General features: G+C 38.3%; 1 protein-coding gene across 1 annotated transcript in view; it reads right to left on the bottom strand.

Moving 5' to 3' along the window:
- Window positions 1-13,668, bottom strand: part of TMEM87A (transmembrane protein 87A) — a 25,794-nt gene extending 12,126 nt beyond the window's left edge. The window contains exons 1-10 of the mRNA XM_026849563.1: window positions 13,584-13,668; window positions 13,121-13,178; window positions 9,159-9,256; window positions 8,190-8,306; window positions 6,476-6,529; window positions 6,330-6,386; window positions 4,601-4,748; window positions 3,800-3,861; window positions 1,690-1,873; window positions 744-843 (exon numbers count right to left, since the gene is read on the bottom strand). Of these exons, the coding sequence (XP_026705364.1) occupies window positions 744-843; window positions 1,690-1,873; window positions 3,800-3,861; window positions 4,601-4,748; window positions 6,330-6,347 (512 nt within the window). The 5' untranslated portion in view covers window positions 6,348-6,386; window positions 6,476-6,529; window positions 8,190-8,306; ... (1 more) ...; window positions 13,121-13,178; window positions 13,584-13,668. The remainder of the gene's footprint in view (window positions 1-743; window positions 844-1,689; window positions 1,874-3,799; window positions 3,862-4,600; window positions 4,749-6,329; window positions 6,387-6,475; window positions 6,530-8,189; window positions 8,307-9,158; window positions 9,257-13,120; window positions 13,179-13,583) is intronic.
- Window positions 13,669-13,900: the final 232 nt, after the last annotated feature.

Genomic DNA, 13,900 nt, shown 5'->3' with positions numbered 1-13,900 from the left:
GGGGGGGGGGGGGGGGGGGGGGGGGGGGGGGGGGGGGGGGAGAGAGGGAAGTGAAGTCATGTTAACTTCATGAGGCATGAAGCATGTGAATAAAAGGCCCTTGTGACAAGCCACTTCTAGATCCAGAAATAATTGGTGCTCAAAGCTTAGTATTCATTTTGTTTTATGGTAAGATGTGACTAAAGAAGAGATTGGCAACAGTCCTGTTTCCTAGTTAATCTGTTTAGCTTCTTACAACCATTTCAAGAAGCCTCAGCCCACCTTTTCTCCAGTTCCCCCAGCACACCCACACTTGCTAGAAGCTTCCACTGCCACACAGCATGTTGTTTTACCATTGCATACAGCTGGGGACACAAAGATGAGCAATCTTAGCAGCAAAATGCTCCTAAAGCAGATTCCCTCCCCTATCAGTGATTCTTGACATCCCTCATTTCTAGAAACTCCTCTTTGCCCAGAAGGCAGGCATATAAAGCTCCCATTCCAGTCAGTGAAGTATCTCAACAGTGACTCAGAAACCTACCCAGCAGTGGCACATGGAAGGGAGTGGGAAGAACAGTAATCACTGTAAGGAATTGTATGTCTGTTGACTACTGAAGAAATCTAGACATAAATATCACTTAACTAAAGCACCTACGTTTTAAGTAGCAAAAGCACAGGGAGATGAATACTGCCCTAAGTTATTAAAAAACGAGAGTGAAAAGCCTTTTAACAGAACACAACAAACCTGTAACACAACTACTCACTTGACTATCCCATATCCCAGGCTTACTATGATGACCAGCGTTCGAGCCAATGAGCGCTTCACAGCAGAAAGCAGTTCTGCCAGTATTACTGCTCCTTGAACTACCGAAAGCAAAGAGGAGGAAGTGAGGTTATTAAAATAGAATTTAGGTTTTATTAACTACTGCATGCAATGTAGTATGAGAGCAGATATAATTATTTTCAGAAAGTAAGCTATTAAAGTGTATAATCCTTTTATTACCTACATGTAGACTAAGCTTTCAGAGAAGATAGGTCACTTACAATAAAAGACGCTACTGAATAATTTTACATCCATAGAAAGCGGAGAGTAAAGTGATCCATAAAATGTTTATTCCTAAGATCAGCCCAAGGGATCTTCCAAAGAAGTCAGCCAACCTTCTGCGCCACGGGTGTGGCCAATTAACAAAGGCATGATGAAGTTTTACTTGCAGAGTTTCATTTGTATGCATCCATCCTAAAAACTCAAGAGTCCCAAAGTTTTATGTGGAAAGAATTGCCTAGGATGGATTATCAGGCTATGGTCTGAACACTGAAAGTCATCAGCAATGCTGTCATGTATAACAAGGACTTTCAAAGTCTCCTTCCTGGGCCAATACCAATAGTTAGAAATTAATTACAAGCAACACTTAGAAAGTCCTGTTTTAAACTTCAAACTAGAACTACAGTGAATACTTTCCAGAATCTAGCATCTTCTATCCCTAACACATTCAGGAGTCAGAGAAAGCAACAGCATTTTAGCTGTATAAGAACACAGATCATCATATTTACAATATATTAAAAAAATGCAGAAATTCTGTTTCCTTGTTCTTTGTTCTGGAACAATCCTCAAGTGATCATATACTTAATAGGCATCTGTAACCCCAATTTAGCAGAAGCCATTAGTGCTATGCCCCATCAATTAAACTGCAAGCTGCAATTGCTACCTACCAGATTCCCCTGTGTAGCGGATGTTCTGGAACTCTGCATAAAAAACTGCTTTCTCAAGCATTCCCAGGAAGATAACAGCACCAATCCAGAACTGGATCCTCAGGAGATCTCGCCAGTAACAGGCTGACCACGCAAGCCATAGAACCCCGAAGAATACGTACACAATACACATCACCATGAAAAACTAGTACACAAAAAGAAACACGAAATGGGAATCTTAGACCCAGAAAATTAATCTCCTTGTTTCCATTCCACATTACATTCCAGAGCTGTAAGACAGCTCTGTTTTCTCCCTGAGTATAGCAACTTTTGAAGTTTTTATATACAAAAGTGACTAGAAACAAGTATTGCTTCTTTTGTCTTTCTCTGGATTCTTTCACAGTGACAGTAATTTCTCACTGCCAACAAAGGGAGTCAATAATTGAATTTCTGAGCAATTCCTCTCTTGAAGAACAGTCTGCCAATTTATTCAGAGGCGATTTCACTAAGGAAGAGATCAAATGCCACTAGCTTTCGAAAACTCAGATAAGACCTCAGGCAAATCATCAAGTACTAGAAACCCTGTCTCTTCTCATATATTTTTCTATTACTAACTCCATTTCTATTACTAACTCCATTTACAGTTATCTGCAAATAAATTTACAAGTCACCTTCACACACCATTCCACAGAACTGAGATAAGCAACTGATGGTTGTAATCCCTCTGCTCAAATAATCTGACAATTTCTCTCAAAAGTTAGTTTCCAGCAAATTCAGTTTTTGACCAAGCTTTAGATCAGCCAAAAATCAGGAATTGAAAAAGGAACCCAGATCTTTATTTAAAAACTATCATTTTATGCTAATTTTTTTTTCCAGTCCAGTGTTAGTTGCTGTGGAACTTTCACAGTACAAGTCTCCTGCAGCAAACAATAAGCTTGACAATGCTACTCAGTGCTGAATTTTCTAAATGACAGCACCATACCAGAGCAAGTTAAGTTTTCAAAAAGGACACTGAGATTAAGAGGAGGGATAAGAAGGAGAGAATAAGACATCAAAAGAATAGCAGGAGATACTTAGCCAAAATATAGGACAGTAATAATGCAGTCTCCTCTTGCGGAAGGCATTTTTTAAACCAAGCAAGCATTCGAGTTAGCTGCACAATCCATGGAAACTTACACAACTGAAAACACCTTCCTTAGGAGAACACCTTACTGATCCCTTACAGATTTTCACATCTGACACATGCAGCTCAAATGGGAAGGACCTAAGCATGCTAGTTCACATTCAGATGATCCATTACAGACACATTTAGACAGAGACCTTCTTCCAAGCCTGTGAAATGGGGATATTCACACTAGTGAATCACATGTCAACAGAGCTGCTGGAGGCTTTTTACTCCTGCAGGAAGTAAAACATGTTTCAGAAATGCCATCGGGTTCTCCTATTTACAGGCTGCTCTGGCCAATACAGTCAGGCTAGAGACCTTACTTGTTATTGATCCCCAGATAAAGTCTGTCTACACTACATAAATATTTAAGTTCTTTTATTTTCTTAGACTGCTCGACAGAGGCAACTAGAAACCAAGTCGACAGCTCCTTTGAATAGAAAGGGGATTAGCTCTTTGTAGTTCAGTTATGCCTTCACTGTTAGGCAGTATTAAGGACCTCCTCATGGGGTGCAAGACAGCTGAAGGAAGGAAGATTACGCTGTAAAAGAACAAAGAAAGCAGTGACAAATGAAAGGAGAGCTGTAAACAAAAGCATAGAATAGCAAGTTTTCTAAGATACAAGCTAAGGAGAAAAACAGCATCAGTAAAACTGCTCAGTTTAGAGTTAATACCGATAACTCCTGGAACTACAAATTGATAGACGTCTAGTCAAACAATCCAGAGAAGGACAACATTAGTGGCACATGCAAGCATCCAAAATATCTGTGTCTGTTTTCCCTACCCTGTATTTAATACAAAGAAAAAACAAAACAAAACAAAACACCCCCACAACCAAAACACACCCTCTACTAAATTATTTTTTCTGAGACACTGGCTTCATGTTTCCTAAAGTATGGAAGGAGAGTATTTAACTAAGATTCAAATCATCTGACTTATAGGTCAAAGAAAATCTGTTTTACTTACAATCATCAGAGGATAGTCTGCAAGTGAGAGGTACTCATATGGCCCCTTCAGTTCTACTGTCACTGTCAAAAGACAATCCAACAGCCAAAGTGAACAAGAACCAAAAGGAGGAAGCCAGGATAAAGTACTTAACTGATTTTTACTCAAACTAAAGAAATTCCAAATCTTCACAGAGCTTTTAAACTTAACTTGCACTCTAATCAAAGAAAGTTAAGACCCATAACACACTCAGCTAAAAGCATGCAATTAAAATTACATGCTCCATCACCAGGTAACTCATGGCAGTACTTAAAAGTAATTTGAGCTGGAGATTCACATGTAACAGGAAAGCTCAGAAGCACAAATAAGTTAACTGTTCAAGGGGATTTTCAAACTTCTCTGGAGTCTGTAAAGGTTATCAATGCACTGTTAGGCATCCTACAATGTAATTCCAAAGTGACAATTATGATCTTTGTATTTGACATTTGAGTTTATTAATAAAGTCACTGTGTTGGTCTGGACATTTTTGAAAAACACCACCAAGTCTCAAAACTGAACTGCCTGGGATTCTTCTTTACTTCCATCACTAAGCTGACAGACCAACAACCTCAGGATCTTCAAGACACTAACAATCACCTATTTGCTCATGATATGAAAAGAGTTGTAGTAGGCAATACTTACATCTATGTGAAGCGAAAGATACCGTCTTGTGAAATTGAATCATACAGTATATATTAAAAGTAACTTAGAATATGCTTGGACTGGTATACATTAAAAAAATGGCACTACATTTTTAGCTTACTGTATAAACAGCTATCTTACTTGTAAAGGGCTTATTTTGATACGAGGAAGGTGTTGTTCTCTCCATTTTTTTAACTTTGGTAGTAGAATCCTTTGCAGTTGTAATTCCAATCTGCACAATAAATATATATGGCCCATCTCGCCAAGTTTTGATAACAGCATTCATTGCCTGAAAATAAAATGCCTACATGTTCACAGTGCATCATCAAGAAGACAAAAGAAAGACAGAAGTAGACTTGTCATACATAGGCGACATCTTCCACGTAAAGTTCATATCTTCCCAGCCCTAAAACTTGTTAATAAATATTTGGCACATATTTTAAATCTATTTATTAGACATAATAATTAAAATTTACTGTTTGAATCCAGAAGAATCCTCAAAGACCTAGAGGGTGTACATGGCTTATTTGCAAATCTAATACTGGCTTACTGCAAGAGTCGTCTCAGAGATATTGCAAAACCTACAAAGAATTTAGCAAAGCATCTTATTCCTTGTTTTCAGTCTAGAAACACCAGGACCGTCAGAGATACTTCTTTCCTCCTGAAATCAATTGTTTGGCAACTGCAGAGCTACATATAACTCAGCTCCCTGGTGAAGGCTGAATTTTTTAGTATAAAAGAGGTAGCTGAGAAGTTAAAACTTCCCATAGTAGTCATTTCCTGTGGAAACTACTACTGCACCTACAACAGCTCTTATACCTGTAAGACTCAAACCTTGCCAATGATCTAACCAAGGAAGCTTGCCCAGATAAATATTTGCACCATAAAATAAATCAGACACTTCTTTGGGTTCCAGAATACAAAACTGTTAAGTCCACAACTGAAAATGTCCTAACCATCTCAAAAATTGCAATATTTACCAAGAGCTTTAAGGTTAAAACTAGGACTATCTGTAATATGCCACTCGCATGACCACTGCGGCACTACCACAAAGAATTTTTTTATAACAGCCCCTCCAAGACAACTTCAGTATTGAGAGCATGCATTCCTTTTAAGAAACCTCCTGGCAACAAGACCTAAAGCCAACAGAATTTTATGTGTCAGAAAAAGTTTATGGTGATATTGACTGAAATTAAGACTTAAAAAACCAGTAAACTTGAAAGAAAATGGACATATTTTTATATACCATTTTTGCCTATATCTCCATCTCTTGCTGCATTGATCTCTCATTTCACAATTACACACACAGCTATTTATATTCTAGCTTTAAGGTAAACGGCCCTATAAGTACTCAAGGAGTTAAAAACATTTTCGGTATCCAGGGCATTCAGTTTGAAGCTATGTTGACAATCATTCCTGGTTAAGGCTTGAACATAATATGTAATAAAAATAACAGATTAAAAAATCAAAAGTAATCACTCAACCTGTTAGGTAAAATGTTTAAAAAGACTGACTAGTTAAAGATGAAACCAAGTGTAATCTCTAAGTATTAGTCACCACTTAAAACACATCATATCAATGATTAAATTACTATGAAAAAATACATTTTTTAATTTATATCATCAGTTTGAATAGTACGAGTTCTGTATTTCACATATAGAACCAGTTACTCTGTTTTCTGTTTTTCCACACAGTGCTACCTAGTTTAAAGCAAAAAAAAAAAAAATCCAGATGTCAAAAAACCAGAATTGCACCATCCCTGTAAATGCTACCAGTAATTTCTTTATACAAAAACACAGACATTAAAAAGAAACCCCCAGCAATTTAAGACTGCTGGATTCCAATCCATGTTTACATTCAATATACATACAGATTTATCTGCCACCATTGTGTGATTTCCTCCACTTTCCTTCTTATCTTTTAAGCCCTTAAAGATAAACAGAAAAATGGATAAATTAAAATGCTAAAACTCTCTTCCACACCTATACTTACTCATTAGAAGGAAAAAAAAATTACCTCTTGTTTCTCAGGCGAGAGAGGCTCTGGATGAACAAATTCTTTATAGAAAATCTACAAAATATAAGAAAGGTACAGCATTAATAGATACTTTATATTAACATGATATTACCAGAACAGCCTTCAGTAAACTTGACAAGGAAGGATTGATTCTCTGTATTACATTCTTCTAAATCAAATAACTGTCCATTTGTGGAGGGAGTCTTGAATACTTAGTATTTTGTCATTTGAGAATTGCTTTTCCTCCCCTGAGACAACAGGTGTCTGTTTTTAGACCTGCACCCACAGACACAACAGTAGTGAAGTTAATTTTATTTTCTGAACACGAATCTGTTGGCTATCTCCATTACTAGATGAAATCTACGCAGACATAAACAGGATTTGGAGATTTCTGCTCTAGTCTATGCAAAAGAAAGTCCCTAGATGAGTGAGCACCTATTAGAGATTCAGATTTTGCCAACTCTCCCAAATTACGGTGACATGAAATCCAGTGAAACTGCTATACCACAAGGAAAAAGCTGAACAATCAAAAGGAGAAATTGCTGTGAAACTTCAAAAATTAGTATCCAAGAGAAACATATTTTGTTAAAATTTCAGTAAACTTTACAAAGGAATTGGAGGAAAAGTCACTTAAAGTCTTTTAAAACCCCAGTTTTACCAACCTGAACATTCAGTTAAGATGCTCAAGTTCACATTACACAGCTAAACCCACAAGATCTCTTCAATAAAACCAAGTAAAGTAGAACTGACATTTCTCATATTAAACATAAAAAGCAGGCAGCAGACAGATTCTTTTTTAAAAAAACCTTCCAAGCAATCTTTGCATATCAAAGGAATTAGAGGCATGCAAACAGATTATTAAAAACCCTTTTCAAGTCACCTGTAGGCATGTTTTCTTAAAAAAAACAAAAAAAAAACCCCAAACAACAAACAAAACCCCACAACACTAGGTTTGGTAATTATGAGATATTTCCCAGTATTCTGTACTCAAACCCTTTGTCTAAACTAGGAATGCCTGAATACAGATGCAACACTAGATGATTTGCCTTGAATTCTTAAGTACGCACACCATTAAAGAAAGACAGCGTGATACACTGTCATTAGTACGATCACACAGCTTCACTGGTGATATACAGCTGGTGCAGAGCCTATGTTTGCACATTACTTCCCTATGCTGTTCTGCATTGTCTTCTCTCTTCCATTTGTTTTGTTTCAAACATGTTTTAGCACTACTTATTTTTCATTTTTAGCCTGCCATCAGTGCATAAGTAACCCATTTCTCAACACTCTTTCATTTCCATTATTATAAATTAACATTATCTGAGCAAAAAGTGACAATCCTTTATTGACCCCAAATTTAGTGGGAGCTGCACTCTGCTGCCAGAGACTCACACTTCTACTCTACTAGCAGTAGCCTTCTGTAAGTGAAACAAATTCAGAACACAGCCACAAACAAAAAGAAGCACTGAACTTTACAGTGGTTTGGGTGTGGGTTTTTTCCCACCATGGTGGGCCAGATGTTGAACAGCAAGCCAGAAGTAAGGCAAAATTATGAAATCTTCATGGCAGTTTGGTTGTCCTAAACAGATAAAAACAAGTACCTCCCAACCTAAAGTGATACTTACATAGGAGGTTAACACATCTAACAGGAACTACCATCTTCTCTGTATATTGATTGAGAGAACAGAACAAACTGTGAAGTTTCTACCCATACCTGAGGCCTGAAGAGCTCAGAGCAATTTGGAAAGAGAAGAGAAGCCGTGGCATAGTATCCTGACCAACCCGGATGTTCTTCAGATGTAGCCCCAAAATAGTACTCTGCCTGTTCATCCTGCCAAGCGCAGAACAGAACTTAGGTTAGCATCCAGTATATCAAATGGTTTATCTCAGCAGGCAGCTGCAAGACCTGGAGAGCACCATAACTTCCCTCTGATCACACTCTCGAACAGAATTTAATAGGATAAAGGCCATCAAGACCACACAAGACTATAAAAACAAGGGCCAAAAACCCCCATACAGAATTTGAATGATTTAATATCTACTTAAAATAAAATCCCAGTATTCCTGCAGCAGAGATGCAGCACCAGCATAAACTTCAGTACACACAAACAAACTCTACATTATTATAAAGATTAAAGACCTCACTACTGTGTTCAGTTGTTACAACTGTCACAATATTTTAAGTAAACAGAGAAAGCTGTTACACAGTATAAACCACAGTTATGTTCTACCATATTCAATAGAAACACTATACATTTTATAAATAATTACCAATACTTGCAAGGTGCCTCCATAAAGAACAGGATTTAGCCTAAATGTGAAAAAAGTCCATTTTTTTCTATTTGCTATCATTAAGCATTGTCATAAGTAATTAGTTCATCTACCATAAACTCACACACTTCAGTTTTGAGTCAATGCACTCATTTAAGCTTCTGGATTTAGAAGAATTCTAACACACACATCCACCTTACCCAAAATCCACAAAAGTCAGCAATTCTAGCAAGCTGTGGATCAATTCCTTTCCATTCCAAATGATTCAGAAATGTGTTCTCTTCTAGTGGAGGAGTGTGTCTTTTAGGCCCAAAGATCAATGACAATGCAAGTAAGACATCTCCAGACCCCTCACTCCCAAATGTGCTTACCCCTAAAAATTGTAACCCATGTTTTTCCACACAATTCTTACCCCGAAGTTGAAGACTTCATTGTAGCAGTCAGAATATCTTAAGTACCAAGTAACATTGTAACTTTGGGACGGATCACAGGATTTTTCATCCCCTTCAACTAAAACAAACAGATAAAAACATGTAAGACACCCCCTACCTGCCATGTTTTTCCTCTCATTCTGTGCCACACTACCCTAATTAATTTTAAACACAAACTTGAAAGAAAAACAACAGAAAAACATTTTCTTCAAGTAATTCATTACTGTTCAGTGAAAGAAAGCAGCATGTGGAAAACAGAACTCCACCATAACGTTACACAATTCTATTAAAGAGCTGAAGATCATTTGGAAACTTTTTGTTTTCAAAACAATCAGGGATATTTCCTCAACTGCAAATACCAAATGAGAAGGCAGTGACTCACGATGATTACAATATACAAAAGGATTTCCCTTTCTAAGATGTGGGGGACACAGCAGGTAGAGAGAGCTAAGAACAGGTCAATACTACGGGCAATTTGCACAGATAATTTAAATATACCAACGCCATCATCAAGAAAATAAATAAAAAGGTAAGATTTTGCAAGTCAACATCCACCCCCCCACACTCCCAAAAAACAAACAAGCCATCTATACATTAGGTCACTCTGTCAAAGCTTCAATGCTACCTAAAACTGCAATAAGAACTTTCTACTTTGATTTATTAGAGAACAACATGTATGAAAAGTGAAACACAAGACTTGACCCCCACCCCCCGCCTCAGGAAAGATTGTATGATTTTTGTGTTTCAAATCTCATTCTGAAACTAAAGCCTGATGAACAGAATTTGACATTAAGTAGGCTTCACGCATAAACAAAATGAGAAGTGATACTCAGTCTTGAAAGAGCCATTTAGATGATTATGTCTGGGTTTTGCCAGTCAACAGATGGCAAAACTCTGAAGTTGACAACATGTTTCTAGTGGCTAACAAGTGCCCACACCTTTACAGGCAACATTTATCTCAGACTAGACACCCACAAAGTTGTTACACATACAGTGCTTTTAATGAATGTTTCTATATTGACCACTGCAGGTAAAAAACTCAATTAGAAAAAAGACCCTGTCATGGAGTCTTAACTGGCTAACACCACTGTAAACCACATGACTACTAAAGCAAGTATACATAGAACTAAAAACTCAACAACTGAGTCTCTCATACCAAAGACTTAAAAAAGACTGGAATGCAATCACTGAGAAATAAGAGTTTTCTTATGACACCTTCTGGTAAGCATGAAAACAAGGCATACATTTTCCATGTAGCCCTACATGTTGCGGAGGGAACAACAAAGAAATGTAATGGGCAATACACGCACTGCAGTGACATGGGTCGATGGCAAATTCTTAGAAGCCAAAGGCTCTTGTGATAAAAATGATCAAATGAGGAACATCTCAAAAAAGTGCTACCAAAAACAGGAGAGATTTTAAAGATCTTCTTAGCTATTAAAAATAAATAAGATTACTGAAACTGTGTTCAGCAGTAACATCAACTAAAGGTAGAAAGGGTCACAACTAGAACAATCCTCCAGTATCTGCAAACACCAAAATTACAGAAACCTTGAAAAGGAAACACTCTAAAAGACAGAAAAGGCATCTATGGCATTTACTGAATTCAGTAATGTGGAAATCTAAGATCCTTAGCCTTCAAAGAAAACCAGCAACATTCAACTCCATTGCAGTCTTTGTATTCATTTACAGAGAGCATAATTTCTACCATGATCCTAGACAGGAAACCAGATGCCTTCTAGAATAGCACTTAACAAAAGTAGTAGATAAAAATAAATTCATTATTGACAATATTAAACATCAGTGGCAGTCTTCCCAGTCAGAAGCAGAAAGCATCAGACACCAATACACCACAAACATACACACAAAAAATTAAAAATCAAGAAGGGAAAAGGAAAAGATTGAGGAGGAGGAGATGAAGATGCTCACCAAAAAACATGAACACCCCATGAGCAATCATGGTGGGCAAGAAGGGTCATATTGTCCACACAAACATCAGCCAACAGACAGCAAACAAAAGAAGAGACACCAGTTTCCACACAGACATGGGCAGAAAAAAGACAATATGTAAAGTCGAAGCCTCTCAGTATCAAATGCAGTTTAAGTATCATCTAGGTTGAGAAACTGAAATTAAGTTCCTAGACATTGTTCCTTCCATCAGTGATTCAGAATCTAAATTCACGTAAATCTTTTAATCACACCAGTATGTAAAACAGGTGTCTTCACTAAAGAATTTTAAGGCTTAATGGCTGTTTAAAGGCTGACAGCACAGTGTAGTTGAAGTCCATTATCAGGAGCCAGGGGATCAAATTACTACCAGAGTTGCCACAAACCTGTCTTACAACAAACAAATTTTATCTTCTCTGTGCTTCAGTTCCTTCCTTCTCTTGATTAATTCAACCATACACCTCACAATTAGACATACCGCACACTTTACTGTGGGAACCCACCTCTTAGATGCTATGTTAGTACGAGTATATGATTCCTGTTAAACTTTAGACAGGGAAGTCCAACACGTACCAAAGCTCCAAATGCCCTTTCAAATGCCCCCGCCTTTTCCCAAGCATCAAATTTGATCCTGCAGCTACACACTTGTAATTATCTTGCTGCAAGACAAAAAAATTAGCATTTGAGCTACACTTGACAAGTGAGCAAATCTTAACCCTGACATGATGGACTAATTTACTAATAATAACCCTGACATGATGGACTGATTTGCTAATAACAGCTCTAATACTATTGTCATATTTCAGATTCATGGGGGATTAATGGAGGCACTTGAACAAACTCCCTTTGAAACAGTATCCCAAGAAGGACAGGTATCTGAAATTAAACCCAAAAATCAGTAAGGTAAGTACTAAACATAGTAGAGCACAGTAAGATACAATTTCATCAAGAAGCATCAGCTAATCCTTATATCAGCTATACCTTAATATTCTCAGTTAAAAAAGAACACAATCACTGCAGCAACTGAGTCCTGAAGTAACAAAGGCACAGATCCCACTAATCACCTTTAAAGTTACTTTTATTTTCTCATTTCAGACAAGTGCAGAAGGGCTTTCACAGGCACTGTACCTGTATAACTATCCAATTAGCAGCTGGAGATCAAACAGCTTCCCCCCATGGTAAAACTGGTGCAAACAACTCCTTAAAGGGCTCAAAGTACATGGGAAAGATTTCAAGTCTTTCTAAATCAGCTACTGGCTTCCACAAGTCACCTACATCATCTCTTTACCATCTAAATACTGCTCTCATGTTCACAGATAAGAGGATATTTCCCAGAAACTCTCCTTTGAGCAGCAACCTACATAACCCACCATAGCCCTGGCCAGATTAAAGAGCAGTAAACAGAACAAACAGAAAGGCTGCAAATGTCTGCTATGTAGCACAGACACACTGTGATCAGGAGAAGAAAACAGCTCTCAGGAGAGGTCTGCCATAGTGTGCATTCCCTTATCACTCCCAGAACACCCAGGTAAAAAGGAGCAAGGACTCAAAAAGCACTGCTTCCCGCACACTGGTATCAGTCACCCTGCAACACAAATAGCTCCCATCCCGGTCTGCACCAGATCTCCCAGATGGAGGAATTAGGCATATCTTAAAATGGGAAAGCACACCTCACAGCAGGGCTCAGCACATCCCACACCTCATCACCCACTATCTGAAATGAAGTGGTGCTCCTATTGCCGGTCTTGCCCTCTCCACAGAGGGCCTGAACAGAACCATTAATTTCTGCTACAGCCTAAACAGATCACAATTGGGAAGCTTCAAGGTTGTTAAACATACCCAACCATATCAGAGCTATGGCTTTCATCCAGCACTAGATTAGCTGTCACTGCAACCAGCACAGTTAAACACTTCACAGTGTTTTGACTCCCAAATGTTTAAGTAGGGGGGGTGTCAAACAGCAGGAAGAGCAGGTTAATCCCTTGTAACCACTTACATCTCAGGAAAATGGTGGTGTTGCTGAAGAGAATCTTCCCAAAGTTAAACTTCTTCCCCTGCAAAGGCACAAAAAAGTAAGATATATTAGAGGGCTTAATGTCACCGAGTTTAAGTAAACATCTTCCACTTGAGTTTTAAGTCAATACAGCAGTGAAAATGAATGCCAAATCAAGAGCCAGCCTTGCTGGATTTTCCAGTCATGCCTCACCACCCCTACAACCTACTGTTAAAGACGGCTTGTGTCACTTGGGGCTTTTTTGTTCTGCAAAACTGAATCAATTTCATCGACATCTGTTGAAACGATTAGCATTTTCTTGCTGATGAGAAGGTCTAGACTACCCAACAATAAAAAAAATTTGTTCTAAGTATCAAGAAGAGCGTTTAATTTTGCTCCTGAAGCTCAAAAGCCTCACAGAAAGCGTACGTTACTGCCTTCCACAGCCTGGTAAAGGCTGATTGACCGCGAGGCAAACCAACTTTTCTCCACACAACTCCAAACACGGCCGGTACACTAGAAGCGCTGGAGACCCCTTCGCCTTCCCAGAGGCCCACCCCTCTCTCGGTTCGGCCTTCCAGGGGCGCAGCTCAGGCGGCGCCAGGCCAGCGCGGGGCCGCCGGCGCTAAATGTATAAGAAATTCTTCCCATATCCAAACACAGTAGTTCAAAGTCCGACACATTTTGTGTCACCACAGTTGTCTGCACTCTCTTTAATCCTTACCACTGTTGAGGAGGACTCCCATTATCTGATCATTCAGCAGGTGTTTGGTGAACATGTTT

This window comes from Athene cunicularia (genome assembly GCF_003259725.1).
Source record: "Athene cunicularia isolate RWA chromosome 5 unlocalized genomic scaffold, athCun1 chr5_part1, whole genome shotgun sequence".
Classification (NCBI taxonomy): domain Eukaryota; kingdom Metazoa; phylum Chordata; class Aves; order Strigiformes; family Strigidae; genus Athene; species Athene cunicularia.
The sequence above is the reverse complement of the archived record's forward strand: the minus strand, read 5'-3'. Positions and strand labels throughout refer to the sequence as shown.